The sequence below is a fragment of the Oryzias latipes genome, chromosome 20, assembly GCF_002234675.1.
Source record: "Oryzias latipes chromosome 20, ASM223467v1".
Taxonomy (NCBI): Eukaryota; Metazoa; Chordata; class Actinopteri; order Beloniformes; family Adrianichthyidae; genus Oryzias; species Oryzias latipes.
The window spans coordinates 8,132,394-8,148,570 of NC_019878.2; the positions used below are offsets into that span (position 1 = coordinate 8,132,394).

Sequence of the window (16,177 nt, forward strand, 5' to 3'; positions counted from 1 at the left end):
AATGAGTAGCTGTGGAGGTTTTAGTAAAGGATAAGATTTTTGGGATTAATTTAACATTTGTAAGTCTAATTGTGTGAGACACAAAGCTATAGAATTTACTTTGTTATTTAGTTTGTCAAACAGCTTTACGACTGTCACTGTTATGTTTCTATTGAAGGAAAGGAAAGTTGTAATACACAGCATTAGGCCGTCTGTGTTGGGCTTCCGCGTTAGAAATCATGCGGTACTTTTTGATCCATCATGCTTTCCGTCGTGTGTGGTGGTATCCTAGCAACGGACCGGGGTCTCGGGTGAGTCAAAGGTTTTTACATTTGGAAAAACAGAAAATTTATGCGAGAATTTATGAAGAATTACTTCACAAAAACAGTAACTTCGTCGGCGTAAGCTACGTATTTCAAAGTAAGTTTTGTCTGTCGTCGAACTTTAGTAACATTAGTTGTCAAATTGTCAAAAGAAGCGGAAGTTTTCTTTCTTGACAAACGCTTTTTCCAGAATATGCTTTGAAAATAGTCAAAAAAATGTATTGATTATTTTTCTCAAAAAATGTCGCTATTTTTCTATTGTTTCAACACAATACAGCCTTATTTGTTTATTGTTTGTGGCGTGTTTCTGAAATGTTAGCAAGTTGTTTATTTTTATGTATTAAACAAACTTCCAACAAAATCAATAATGTAATAAGTAATAGCATTTTTTATAAACTTTTTTTTTAAATTATAATTGTATTTAATTTTTTTTACTTAAACTTTGCTTCTATTGTCTATTACAAAAAAGTAAAACAGGCATTTTGTGTTAGCATTTTTATTCAAACCTTAATTCCAGAAATTATTATTAAATTAGTGTTATTTTTCTTTCAATAGTAGAAAAATAATAATTAAATAATATAAAATAGTAATTTGTCTCATCGTATAACTTTATGAATGGCACTTTTTTTTTATGTCAAGAGATAAATTAGATATTTTATAAAATTAAAACAGAACAAATATAAACATGTTTTTTTGTAAACATGTGAAAAGGGTCCCTTTTTAATACATGGATCAAGACATATATCCCAATCTAAAGTGTAAAGAGCAATAACAAGGCAGATGAACAAGGGCATAAAATATTTAACTACTAAAAGAATTAAGTGCAATCTTTCTTTCAAAAAACTACTCAGAGTAAAAATTAATGATGTATATCTGAGGTACTTAATGTCATTGTCAACATAATTATGTTGCAACTCCTTTACTTAGTACTTTTAGAGAAGAGCATGTTTTTTAGACTAAGGATAACAATCCATGAAAATTGCAACCTCTTCTTGGTTTAGGCAGTCTGACAACAGGTGATGTGCAGTGCCTGGTTGTCTGTTGCCATGCAAATTGTCCATGCCAACAGCCGCCCATCCATGCATGTAAAATCTAAAATGAGAACTTTGTTTCAATTGTATAATTTTGATGCGGTGATTAGGTCATGTTTTTATTTATTTATTTATGTTTTTACTTCATTTGTAGTTTTTTTCTGTTGTGTGTGACTCAGAGGGATCAGGGGAAGAGTGAGGTTACAGGGAGAAGAGATAAAACAGCTGGTGTGATAAAAAAAAGTTTGAGCTCAAATGAAAGGAAAGGTGTGGAAAACTGTAGTGAGAGCAGCTATGCTGTTCAGCCGAGAGGCAAAAGACAAGGAGCAGAAAAGCTAAAAGGGAAAGGATTTACAGTTTTTTTCTGTCAACGCTCTCCTCCTCGTCTTTGTGATTAAACACTGAGACCCCAAGTGATCCCATTCACCCTCAACTTCTCTGTTTTAGAATCTCCCTCTTGAAGTTATGGGGGTGTCTCTGTCCAAAGCCGCTCAGTGGACCACCTTCAGTCCAGACGCCAGCAAACTTAAGTCCTCGCCGACAAACGAGGCCTTGCTGAAGGAAATCCTGACCTTCGTGGAGCAGATCGGCTCCCAGCACCCACAGGAGGCCGACTTCACCTTTGAGGCCCCGCTGCAGTGGAGCACCACCGTGGTGACATCTGATCTCAAATCAGACTACCACATCCGGTTGGTCTTATCAGCTGGCTGAACAGTGCAGCAAAAAAACTCCTTTTATTTTTTTCTTTCTTTCTTTTAGCTCATCATAAGATGCACGTTGACATGACCTCGACAGAGACACTGAATGTCTCATGTTTTATTTGCACTCAGTGACTCTACTGCACGGTCTCACGAGACGGACAGCAGGGAGGCGCCGCCGCCGCCGCTGCTCACTCCCTCCACTGTTCGCGTTCGTAGCCTCGGCCAGCTTTCCATGCTAATTCAAGCAGCGGAAGATAAGAAACTGGAAGAAGTTCAAGCGTGTCTGGAAGGTGACTGTAAATAGCTCACACCTCTGAAACTCACTCACTTAATTTTTTTCGAGTTAAGGCACTGAAAGATGCAGACATAATTACAGTGGCTATTTGGAAAACACATTTAGCAGAAAAAAGCTCTGTAAGGAAGGTTGTCTGGATGTGATCCAATAAAATGTAGATGCTCTTTCCCTTCAGGAAACAGGGACTTCCTGGTTAAAATTTTGGGTCCCAGAATCGCCTCCCAGCTGCTTGAAGATGGAGCCTATGCCGATGTTGAAAGCCTCAAAGAGGACGTGAAGGATGAAGCCTCAGAAATCAAAGCCAGACTGGTCGCCCTGCTGCAGAATACAGACACACGGATCCTGAGGAAGCTTCTCAGAGACTTCTCCGAGTGAGTGGGCAGCCGTTTATTTTGCTGCCCATCATTGAAATCAGAGTCTCTAATGCTTGCCTTTTTGTCTTTCTGCTGAAGTGCCCAGTACGACCCAGACTTTATGAAGGTTGAGATGGACTTTTTGCAGTTCTGCAGTGAGGGGGACGACAGGCTGCTGAAGTCAGTCCGATACACATCAGGTCTGAATTACAGTATATCTATGATTGCCTTTTACACCAAAACATCCAAAACAACAAGGCATGGAAGTCATTGGTTTTTGTCACATTCAGTCCACACAGGCCTTGTTTTTCTCATTGCAGTGCATTTTTTAGGCCCTAAAAAAGCATGCAGTTAAAAATGAATACGGTTCACCATCCTTCACTTCCTCCAGTTGAAAGGACACCTTTTGCAATAATGCTCATCCCAGCAGCTCTAAAAGATGATGGATTGTGTTTTTGGTGTTTTTAACATGTTCCTGCGGCATTTTTCTGATATATATATATATATAAATAAATATATATATATAAATACAATCTTTTTCAAACTGAATTTTTTTGTCTGCTCCTGATTCACAACTATATATATATATATATATATATATATATATATATATATATATATATATATATATATATTTAAATAGTTGTGAATCAGGAGCAGACAAAAAATTCAGTTTGAAAAAGATTGTATTTCTTATGTGGAAAATACGCTGGGCAGGCCACAAACTTCCTGCTCCGCTCTATTCGGATGCATCCATTTGTATACAAATAGTTCCATGTTCCACGTCTGAGCGGGAATCTGGATCAAAACTGTACAGCTCTGATATTGGTCGTCATTATTGTTGCTCCGCGAATGTTAGGTTGGGAATGCAAGGAGAGAGAGTGAGAGAGAGTGTTTACCCTTGTGCTATCTTGTGGAGTCCAGAGGAGCCCATCCTTATATTGACGTGTTCTTCCTACCATGACAAAGGTGGATAAAGGTGGAAAGATTTCATGTAATCAATGGACACAGTGAAGTTTACAAATCATTGAAGAAAAGCAGTTCAGTGCACTGTCTAGTGGGGTCCAGATGACCCAACTCCCAACGTTAAAGTGCCTCCAAGGGTTAACAGAGAGCAGCAACGGAGAAGGAAAAGTAGGGGTGGAGTTGCTCCACGCCAACATTCCCGCGCTCAACTCAGAGGCGAATTTCTAATGAACTCCTGCCGCTCTGCAGAAACTATGTCCTAGAAAACAACATAGGTTTTTATTTTTTATTTCGGCTAAAACAGCAGAATCTAATTAAATGTCACTGTGAACGCTTTGAAAATAGATGAAAAGATAACTGGAATGGAACTGGAAGGACAGGGGGCTGCAGTGCAAATCTGGACTTAAGTCCCAGCCCCGTTCTCTGAAGAATTTGGTTTATCTCTGTTTGACACATTTGATGTGGGTTGATCCCTCCTTTCCCTGCTCTGGTTTCCGTAGGCTTCACACTGCTCATACAGATCATAAATGTATTTAAGTTTTACGTTCCAACTTGTTTGAACTAATTGGCTTTTTCTTTGGTTTTAGATTTTGAGTTTTGGAATGGTTGTCGAGCTCCCCCATGGAGACAAGCGCAGGGGGAGATTTGTTACGTTGTTATTGAGTCTGTGGACACAGGGAGCCTCAATGTCACCTGCTGCACTGCTGGAGTTTTCCTAAATGGGGTAAGACTACACAGAAAAACATAGCTTTCACCATATCTGCTTCAACATAAGTCAAAGTAATGTTTTTATTTTATTTATAGGATTTGTCTACGTTAGAAAATTGCAGACAATTCTTTAAATGTACCAATTCAGTCTAGAAGGTCAAGGCTTAGAAATGTACATATTTTAGGTTGATGTTTGGCGCCAGTTTGTGACTTACGTTTAACAAGAAGGTATATATTTAGTAGTTTTTATTCCATTAATAAACATTTATAAAAAAGAGTCCACACTTTGGTTCACTGGTTTATTGAATGATTTCAAGCAATTAAAAAAAGAAAAAATGAACAAAAAAAAGGATAGCCATACTTTTCAGACTATAAGTCACTCTGGATTGGCAGACGCTACAAAATGTATAAAAATGAAAAAAAGCATATATAAATTGCACTGTTTGGAGAAATGTGCTTAGACACATATATTTAATATACTGCTATAGCACATTGATGCTTATTTAGCTTCATGAAACACTGAATGAATCTAGTATATTAAAGCAACATATGAACAATTATTCATATATTCACTTCAGATCACTTAATCTGTTGAATTCTCCCTCCTTTCTGTCGCCTAAAGCAATGCTGTGGAGCCCGGCATAAGACTGAGCAGCGCTTCTTCTTCTGCATTGCTGTTAGTAGCAAAAACTGATACATACAACTACAGTGCCCTCTAGTGGTTGTTTCTATTTTTTTTTTAAATCACGTAAGCCTTACCGCCGGCTAAGCTGTACAAAAAATGGAATGTATATTCCAAAATATACGAAATATGAAATATAAATTGATTAGAAGTTAATGAACACAAATGATTTTTTTTATTATAATTACTTCTATTGATAAAATATACATCATTTTTACTTATATACTGTACACAGCACTCGAAATTGGATGTGTCCAATTTCGGCGTATGTTTACGGCTGTGAATTTGGACAAGTCTAGCCTGTAGATAATTCCAGCGTTTACATTGGTGAATGCCCTATCGCCTAGAACCGTGATTCCCGAACAGAAAAGAGTCGTGAATCAGGCATGGAGCTCAAAATTTTTCTGGCTTATTTGATCTTTATTTGGACAGCACTCTTCTCAGTGCTGCGACGTAAGCAGCCTTCAAATGCAGCCCAAGGAACGCAATTTGGACACAACCATTGATCCTATCAAAATAACGATTGTCCAACAGAGTTTGATTAATTGCTTGACAGGGAGTGGAAAGAAGCAAATATATATAATCTTACTCCTATAATCCCACTTTGATACCAGTGAGTAGAAAAATACAGATGCATTTTTCAATTTTCCGTTATGGTTTTTCTTTATCCAAGTCACTCCACAACTAATCAGTCACACAACCACACATACTAACCAGAGAACCTCCCCATTCATTAGAGATCACTGCACTGGAGCTTCCATACTGGAGTTTGCTGATCAGGGATTCTCATGAAAGCCAAAGTTGCTGTTCTTCAAATGAAAGGTTCTAGCATTACAGAAACAGCTGTTTGTTTCTGTATAAATCGGAAGCAAAGTGTGAGTATTGTTTACTCAGCTACTCAGCCTAAATAGATTGATTTAAAGGACTGAGTCAAGATACTTCTTAATGAGCCCCACTCACATTGATTTACAGGACACAAAACTTTCACCATGACTGTATAACATTACTGTTTTACAGGGGCGGTAACATGAGGGGAAAGTAACTCATCCGGTCTGGAGCTGTGTTTTCCATCTTTTGTCAACCCCTACAAAAAACAAAAAAAAAGAGAGAAAAGAAAATCTTTAGAAATAAAATTCCTGAAAAAACATTTCTGGGATTATGCTACACTTAAACTTGCACCGTCGACCTTCAAAATAAGACACAAATTACATTTATTTCACAAAATAAAAGAACTAGTATGGTCAAGATCACTTAAGCTAAAGTGACATCTGAGGGCGAAAGAGTGCGGGTTATTGCAAATATTGTGGAAAAATATGTATGGCTATTAGCTTTGCTCACAACACACCTTCCTGCTAAACTGAATTTATAGCTTTAGGAATAAAATAGTTTATTTAAGGCTTTAACATGCAAAAAGTCCATGTCAGATGATCTGACCAGCACAAAGCTTAGTGGGGGAAAGAGGTAGGAATACATAAAGAGTCATTTCAACTTCCATCTGCTTTTTTTTAAAAACATATTTAGCTTTTTAATAAGAGATATTTTTGCAATTTCATCATTTTTTTTAACTAAATTTATGCTTTAAAAATCTCAGTTTTGAACACCCAATAAATTATTTCACTATCAAAAAATCGGATAGCATCTGAACTTCTGATGGTAATATGGGAAAACCCAATATTCTCTCATTGGAATAAATTGGGCGGTTTTAAAACAAAAACTTTTCTACAGCAATGCATTTTCTGCAATTCCTCACTAGCTACTGCTAGAACAGGTTGAACTTATAAGAAACTGCTGGGATAGTTGAAGGACTTCCAGGAATTGCAATATTGTATTGCCATGCTACTACATATTTGAACAACTTTAGAGGTAAGTTAAAATTGTATCATATGAAAAATTGGGATCAACATGGAAACTCACTGGAAGAACACATCTAAATGTGTTTGCAAAAAGAACCGAGCAATGTGACAGTCTTAATAGAGTAGCTGTTGTATTCCACTTGTGTCTATGATGTTTATGTATCCTGTGGCAATAAAGTTAATTACTGTACTGTAATCCAATCCAATCCAATCCAATCCAATTCATTCTAGTCTAGTCTAGTCTAGTCTAGTCTAGTCTAGTCTAGTCTAGTCCAGTCCAGTCCAGTCCAGTCCAGTCCAGTCCAGTTTACTGTATTTCTCACACTGTAAAAGCCCTATTTAAAAAACAACAACAACAATGTGCATTATAATCCAGAGCACTTTATCTATGGATTGACTCTGTGTCTGTGCTTACTGATGTCAAAGTGATTTTTAGAGGTACATGGCATTCTGTCAAAATGTTTTGTTGGGTGTCAGTGTGAACATGCTAACATGGCTACGGTAGTATCTAGCAGTGTTACTGTGTTTTTCTTACGTGATACTAACAAGTTTGAGAATTAGCATAGTCACAGTAACGTCTGTTTTACACACTAGCATGTAGCGTGTCACAAATGTGTACTAAAGTTACTGTGAACACAGTTACTGAAGTCTGTCTGACTGGCGGACTTATCCTCTACTCTTTTGTCTTGCTTAATGTGCTTTGTAGTTCAGTGCGCCTTATAGACGACACAAGTTGAAAAATAGACCATTCATTGACGGTGCGCTTTATAATCCAGTGTGCTCTGTAGTGAGAAAAATACAATAATGTATAGGTAATGGAAATGAAACATTAAATATCTATTGTCTTTCATTATCTTTCATGTCCTTCACACTAGAATTGCTTTTTTTCAATCTAATGAAGCCGTTTTAATATCTTCACAGGGCGGGAATCCAGAAGAGGATGGTGGCTGCATTCGAACAAGTGAAATGTATCCAGATCTGGTGACTCTCATGAAGAGAAGGTCTTCATATTTCGCATTAAATGTGGTCAGAGAGGTAAGTTAAAAATACAACCAGGTGCCATTACTTGAGTTTTTGTTACTCAGCCATAGCTCTCAAACTGAGCGGGAGTGGGCGTCCAACCCTTTTTCTCTACCTAGAACTCTCACCGTCTCATTCTTGTAAACAGTTAGGGTTGTGTAATCAGTGTCTGAGCTCCTGAACCCTAGTGAGCTAGTATCTGGTTGTCACCGTGTTGAAACATTTCTGAATCTACCTCCTACAAATCCCAGCAGTGGAGCGGGGCACACACACACGCTTGCACGCACACACACTCACACACACACACACACACACACAAACACAAATGTTTCCAGACGCAAAAATATGTGTGATTTTCTCAGTAGTGCTGTTTCCTGCTGCGGTAATTTGACGACATAATAATTCAGGAATATATATTTTGTTTCACAGATGTGCTCATATTTGTTAAAAATGAGGCATCATCACAATATCAGCAGTGCTTCATGTTGTACACCTCAACAGCCTCAGCAGGAGAGAAGAAGGCCACATGCAGTTTCCAGCTGGTAGTGAAAGTATACAAGTGAGGCAGCTTAAGAAAAAAAAAAAAAGTTTTAAAGAAGGTGATATTGTTCAAAGTAAAGTGGATATGTGCATTTCTGCTTGGAGAAAAAGAAAAGACAAAATAAACGCATGAGTTTCTAATCTTATTTTAAATTACACTGTGACGCATATTTGTATATATATACTTATCAAACTTTAATTAATTAATTCAATTGGTGACAAGTAATTCATTTAAATTTATTCAACGTAATTTCTTATGTCTATCCAACTCAATTATTGTTTATACAACTCAAATTCACACATTTATCTAACTAAATGTCATATTACTCCAATTCAATTAAATGTTTTTCCATCTTAATTTATTGTACTTCTTGAACTCTCAAATGTCTACATTTGAGGCTGCAAATATTCTTATTTTTATAACATTAAAATGAATAATTTAATTAGGATTTGCAAAATGAAACTTTTATTCAGTTATAATTACTCTAATTTTAACTTTAGTTCTTATAACACAAAGCAGCACAATTAGTGCTAAATAATCTCATCATCCTCTCCCTCCCTCCTCCCTCTCACTCATGGTGAGGAAAGAATTAAACGTAAAAGGACAAAATAACTCAGTAAAACACAGTAACCCACACTTAAAACCCAAATCCGTCCTGACAGGCAAAGGGAATGGTATCCCACAATTCCTTGCGCTGCCAATCTAACATTAGCACCAAAGTTACATTATTAATGCAATATCTTCTAGAGCAAAAACAGCTGCAGGAACACATTATCAAATAGTGAAACATCAGGATCTATTTTTACTGAAACAAATGTTTTGAATGCAACTGAAATGAATGATTCCATTTTTAAACGTGTAATTATGCCTTTCTGCAGGGAATAGCATCATGTCTGCAGCAAAAAAGAGTCAGAGTGGATTGGATGATCACAAGTGATCATATATGTTTAAATTCCACGACTATCTTACAAAAGCTGTGACAGACAAAAAAGAGTCCCTGATCATGGAACATGCAGCGTATTGGTGTGATTACGACAAAATAAGCAGCTTAGTATCTGAATCATCTCTGAGATTGTGAGTTACAAGGACCAAAAGTGTCTTTTAAACAGCAATTTAGTTTAAAAATGGGGAGTTATTTTCTAAATTCCTTAAAATGATAATTAATGATACAATCCACCCCTAGATTAATGAGTAAATTGCAATGTTTTTTTGCAACTTAACGCACTTAATTTTTTAAATTATAAAAACAAAATTATAGACAAAAGCTACCGTATTTGAAGGTCAAATTAATGTCATATGGTAACTGTGAATTTTTATTTATCACATGTCAAAGTCCAATGGCTCCCAGACTAAAAACTATAAAATAAAAAGAGAAACCAATACAGTGTTTAGTAACTGCAGGAAGAAAAACTGAATCATTATTGTTTTAAAGGAATTAAATATATAAACAGAATGTATGAAAATATAATACAATTATTGATAATAGTGTACCATAAATCCAAAAAAGTGCACTTAAAATGATTTAGTGTAAAATACTTCAGAATGTAATTCACTTTATTTGGACTATGTTACATTTGTGGTTAATTTTCTAATTATTATTTTTGCAACAAATGACTTAATTTGAAAATCCTTACTTTCTATGACAAAGGTGTCTCCAGTTCTACGTATTTAAATGCTTAAAAAGAAATCATACAGAAAATGTTGCCAGTTTTGATTACAGCTTTGAATGATGTCAGGATTTTTTTATAGGAGCTGAGTAAAGATTAACGACTGAAAGTCTGAACAGGCTGAAAAAAAGAAGCATGAATAAGAGCAGGCTTTTATGATTTCTGCTAAAAATGATCCTTCCAGTCGAACCTGCACCTCTTGAATTCCTTTGACTGACTGCTCCTGACAGCACTCGCATAACACAATGCATCATCTGCACGACACGTTCAGCAGCTGCAGTCATTCGCATGGGCGTGCTGCGCTCCAGTTTTGGTGTGAGACAGCAATAACAAAGTTGTCTGTCAGAAACCATCTTGCATCACTGGAGCTTTCTTTCCTGATTGTGAATCAGGGAGTCTGAACCGCAAAACGCCAACCGCCAAGGATAACAACTCCTAATCTCCAAGCGTATCTCCCCATTCCCCATGTGAGGAAGCACGTCTCTTTTCTTTTTATGTTACATTAGATCGGACAGCCTCAATCAAAGGTGCAGCGGACGCCAAAAGGAGGCGTGGGCCGCAGTGTGTCGAGGAAAGAGAGCTCCTGTTTGGTTTGACATCACAGCATGATCAGAGGGTGTCCAGCACGTTCACATGCGCAGCATTACAAATGACCAAAACCCCCAGTTTGCACATTTGTTTTCAGCATCAACATTCCAAAATTAAAGCCGACTGTCTTGCTGTCACCATCAGTCAGCATGAGTCCTGACAGATTCTTTATGGGTGCTGACTTCAGTTTCATCCCCTGCTGGTTTTCCATCTAAATGAATCAATTAATCTGATTCAAGTACAACGAAGCAGCAGGCCTTTTGTTTTTTAACATTTTTTTTACATTTTTGCACTGCGATCTCAGTTGTCATTTGTGCTTAAAAAGTACTTCAGCCATTCATTTCTAATGCTGAAGAGCACCTGTGGAGAAAGGCTTCACTGCCAGATGCCAAGAAATGCGGAGCCTTGTCTGTGGATTCCACACACAGCATAATAGAATTAAAGAGAGCCAGTTATTCTGACGAAGCCAGACTGAATAAATCCACCTGAGTGTTTCCAACAGCAGGTCGCTTCATGTTTAATGAATAACAAGTCTCGGGGAAAAAGCGATTGTGCCTGCTTGGCTCTGCTCTTTTTGAGGGAACACAAGCAGTGAAATACAACCCAATTCTTTTCCCCTTCCCCTGAACAAATGCAGAGCCGGTGACAGTTTGGGCCGTTTCTGCAGAGGCAGGTGTCAGTGATTAAAAACTCTTATAGCTGCTAACTATTCATGTGGCTGGCATTAGTGTACGGGCTGTAAAGTTTGCTATTATAGGTCCTTGAAAACCTCCAGCAAAATAATCAGACATGACAGGCAGTGACACAAAGGCGTCACTTACAGGGAGCCAAGATGTTTTAAGTGAGGAACATTGCAGAGGCAATTGGTGAAGAGAAGGTTTCTCTGTGCACAATGTTGGGCTTTTATGCAGGTTGTGTGTTTTTTTATGTGCAGTATTTACTGTGGCTTTCACTTTTTATCAGACAATAAAACAGAAAAGATTTGAGTTATACAAAATTAGTAATCAGTTATGTTATTCTCAAGTCCTCATACTCTGTTGACTGTATACGAGAACTGGACTGAGTGAGTGTGACGTCATCTAGAGAAAATGGTTTACTTCTGGCTCCAACAAAATAAAGTCAATTCAGTTGCAATTTTTTTGCGATACACACGCTGCCATGTTGAGGCCAGAAGATGTCAGTAAGCAGTGATTTCTCCGAGTCAGTCAAAGTCAACATTTCTATGGCAATCCCTCTCGCCAATCAGGAGTGAGCTTGTTGCTGAACCCCTACCACTTGATAGCGGGCTCGGGACACTTGAAAGTTTCCAACGTTTGGTGTAAGACCATGTTCTTTTATTTCAGGCATCTGATTGGTCAGTTCGTATCTTAAATGACTTGCAATACAGAAAAAAGTATCAGGAAAAAAAAAATTAGGATTAGCAAGAATTTTAAAAGAAAAGGAAGCAGAGCAAGAATGGCTATCCTGACAAATAGAATGATAAGTAATAGCTGTTTATTTCTTTTTAGAAGTCTATGGGATTTTGGCTCCTTTGAACCAGAGGTTCTCTAGGAAAGGGGGGAGAACTGGACTAAGTCACTTCTCCCCCCTTCCTAGAGGCTCTCTAGGAAGGGGGGAGAAGTCACTTAGTCCAGTTCTCATATACAATCAATGTCTGTTACCAAGTTTGAAACAAACTCCCAAAAAATGTTGCAGTTATTCAAAAGAGAGACTGATTTCAGAAAAGAGCAATTACCCATCGACTCCGATGTTAAAAAGTCCATTTGTTTTAGTAAAAAAATAACAAATAAAATAATCAGAGCCAGGTATCCTTATTGATTTGTCTTTTATTCATTGACTTTGATGGTAACTTGAGGCATTAATGGGCAATCTCTTCTGGGTTCTGTTGTGTTTGTCAATAGGCAACCTTGGAGATTATCTGGCTAACATGTACTGTGTGCATCCAAGTGCAAACTCTGGCCCTTAATAAGTTTGGCTTTACTTGAAGTTTCTTCTTCAGACTTGTAGAATTGCATGTTCTGATTCCAAACATTATTTTTATGTCAGGATGAGTTTAATTTGAACTACTGACTGTGAAAAATACTTTAGATCCAAAGAAATCAGATTTTTAAAATTAAAATGTATAAAATAAATTTAAATAAATCTGTTTCCCATTAGGAAATTAGCAGAGATTCTAACACACAGGAAAACACTCAAAAGTTTTTTTTTTTTAAATATATTCCAAATATCTTTGAATATAATCCAATATTAAAATCCTATTCAGATAATTCTGCCATTTGAAATGATCTGGACGAAATGAGATCATAACAATTGTATTTTGTTTGGATGAAACTTTTATTTAATTTAATGGGTTTTCTACATCATCTGGGAGAACTTGAGCATTGAAAGCACATTATTCATTGCTTTATTTATAAAAAAAAACCAAAACAAAATGATTCCCTAATAGAGATGACTATAAGAGACCGTTTAGCCTCAATGAGGAAAACCTTTCAAATCTTGGGTTTGTTGTTTTAAGTCAACACTGCAAAAACAAGCCCATTAGAAATAAGTCAAAAATTCTTACCCCATTTTTTGATAGGCAAAAAAATCTGCCAGTGGGGTAAAATTGATTAAGCGAGAACTCTTATTCTAAGAAAAAAATTCCAGTCAATTAGACACATTTAGATTGTTTTGCTATAAAAAAAACTTTATTACTAAGATCACATTTCTTGCAAGACAGCAAATAAGACTTTTTTTTTTCTTGAAACAAGGGACTTTTTACTTTATTAAGATCCTGTTTTTGCTGTGATATGTTGAATAATGTGAATGTTTTCTATATCCAAGCAATTTTTTTCTTTTCATCTCTCAGCATCTGTCTATCCTCTTAATCACAGGAACCATATCCCCCTTCAACACAGAGGTCTCGGCAGTCTGCGTCGCAGTTTCACGGCAGCAGAAAGCTTGAGCCGAGGTGGAGTGATCTCCTCCTGTCGGCTGGAGGCGGGTAAGATCACAAAAAAAAGAAAACCTCACCGAAACCTCAAGAGGCCAGGACTCCCTGGAAGACAGCGGTGCGGAAACCTTTGCCACATCTGCTGAGCGAGTCTGCCAGCAGTCACACATTCTGAAAAGATGATTGCAGAGTTTACCAAGCTCCTGATTGCACAATGATCTGAGTTAATATTTACTTTAGCGTGGAAACACTCTTAGCCCAATCACAGATACAAATGTTTGAAAAAGAAAAGAGGACCCAGGAATGACCCACCACATATGGTCCTTGACTGACAAAAGAGTTGTAGGAGTTGAGCTCTTACAGCCTGACAAGTGTACCCTTTTTGTGAAGAAGCTGGCTTCAGATTAAAGTCTCCCAAATTGCTTCAGAAATGCCAGTTAAACTCTTGTCTCGACTGGTTAAATAATGATTATTTTAAAAAAATAACCATTTTTAAAATGGAAGCAGGCATGTTGACTCTTATTTCACATCATTATAACAGAGAAGAGGAGAGGAAGCCCAGAAGGAGCTCTGCAGAGGAGAAGAAAAGGCTGGAGCCAGGGACCAGGAGCAAAATAAAAGCAGAGCTCTCTGTGTCTTCGTCACCTGTGCGCCTGACCTCTTTGACGAAGTAAGTGTTCAGAATTCACACTCCTACAATCTTTGAGAAGATGTTTTTTTTCTCATTGTTCTTCTAAAAACATACATTTATTTTTTATTAAGAATCTAAGCAGCAAAAAAAGGAGAATAAAACCAAAGGGAACACACCTGTGATGACTGTAACCAACCTCAGTTAAGACATTTACTGACTCCAGTGAAATTGAAACTCTGTTAAACTGGCTCCAGATAAAAGTGTCCTAAATTGCCAAAAGGAAAACAACAAATATGCCATAGAAGCTCTTATCTGGCATAGTCATTATTTTAGAAAATTACTTTTACTTTTCTCAAAATTGAAACAAGCACAATGACTCACATCGTTAAAAGAGAGAAACAGAAAAGCAGCTCAGAGGGAGCTCAGCAAAGGAGATCAAGTCTAGAAACCCCCATGTTATTTTCACAGGATTGCCTGGCTTTTACACACAGCGAGAGTGAAGAATTCGGTCCTCTGTTAGAGTCTGCTATCTTCAGGAGCTGCAGGTGGAATAACATGAAGCAGACAGCTAAAGCTCAGAGAAACTTGAGGGTTATTTCATCATTTTTCCTAATGAAAAACAGATGAAATCTAGGGAGCAAAGGAGAAAGGAACCAAAGTAAGCCCACACCTGCAGACAACCCAAGTTGCCTCTAACCAAAGGAGGGCCGACAAGATAGCAAAATCAGATCATATATAAGTTGCGCAAACTTTATTTGCAGCAAAAACCGCTGCAAACTTGAGGTTTTCTGAAAAGTTTCTTCTCTTTTTGGCAGTTTTTCAGCCATATTTGAACCTGCCAGTCTACACAGACTGGAGGAGCATTGCTTTAGTCCTGTGATCATACTTTTTCACATGCATTCATTATACTATCATGACACAGTCATGGAAGGAATTACTGGTTCAGTTCTAACAAAATGTTCAACACAACATCCCCAAATGGAATTGTTCAAAGCTGTGAGGCTAGATATGGGCTGTCTGTGGGATAAAATAGGCAAACTTGTGCGAGGTACGTAGGACATAGCTAAGCTGGAGACCCTAGAGCGGAAATATTCATGCACATTTTTCGTAGTGAGGACCTAAACAACACGTTAGGGTGAAGTAGGTGAGATGTAGGCGTGTCGTTGAATGTTTCCTTTTTATTTTTCAACCCTCTCAAATCCTGCAGATTGCGCTAGGAGCTTGTTAGTGCTGTTCAACAGATAAGCGTGCACTAGTAGAAACTAGGAAATCTTGATAATCAGAGTGTAGTTTGTGTGGGTATCCTACGGGGTCCTACAGACACTTATGTACCATGTGCACACCCTGTGCGTGCCACATTTGCCTTAAGAATACGTCACAATACACTTACCACGACTATCGTTGGATTCATGTTCATGACATCCCTTGAGGTGTCGGTACGAGCCTCAAGGATTCTGCAGGACACACCTGTGCTTCCTTTAAGATGCAGCCCCTCCTCTCTACAACCCTCTTCGGGCCCAGACAATCCAAAATCCTGCAGCACCAATACGGGTCAACCCCTGTACGGGTGCGTGTGACTAAGGCTTCAATTACGGAGCTAAATTTCTTCATTTTTAGACCTAAAAATGTAAAAGGTTATTGCAGTTTCTTTTTTTTAGAAAGCTAACATCTGTCCAAGTTGGTGTCTTCGAAGGCTAGCTGAAAAAATGTAAAACTATTTTAAAGATTCAAGTTCTCTTTTTAGTCCTTCTTTTTACATTTTTTTCTCCATTTATTAAAGTTGGGCTCAGATTTTTGGAGGGCTAACCAATGAAATAGTGAATGGTGCTTACAATATGTTCACAAGTTTTGTTGTTTTCACCATTTTGAATTCAATTCAATGATGACAATAGGGAAGAAAATGTAGT

At 37.5% G+C, this 16,177-nt stretch overlaps 1 protein-coding gene across 2 annotated transcripts in view; it reads left to right on the top strand.

Annotated features, from left to right (window-relative positions):
- The first annotated feature begins 246 nt into the window (after positions 1-246).
- The window catches only part of armc4 (armadillo repeat containing 4), a 57,122-nt gene continuing 41,191 nt past the window's right edge, over positions 247-16,177 (top strand). Inside the window, exons 1-9 of one of the 2 annotated variants that reach the window (XM_004080910.4) lie at positions 247-290; positions 1,781-2,022; positions 2,164-2,324; positions 2,505-2,700; positions 2,782-2,882; positions 4,236-4,372; positions 7,813-7,926; positions 13,581-13,690; positions 14,181-14,309. In XM_004080910.4, coding sequence (XP_004080958.1) covers positions 1,799-2,022; positions 2,164-2,324; positions 2,505-2,700; positions 2,782-2,882; positions 4,236-4,372; positions 7,813-7,926; positions 13,581-13,690; positions 14,181-14,309 — 1,172 coding nt within the window. In that variant the 5' untranslated portion in view covers positions 247-290; positions 1,781-1,798. The other variant, XM_020712579.1, reaches the window with a different exon arrangement.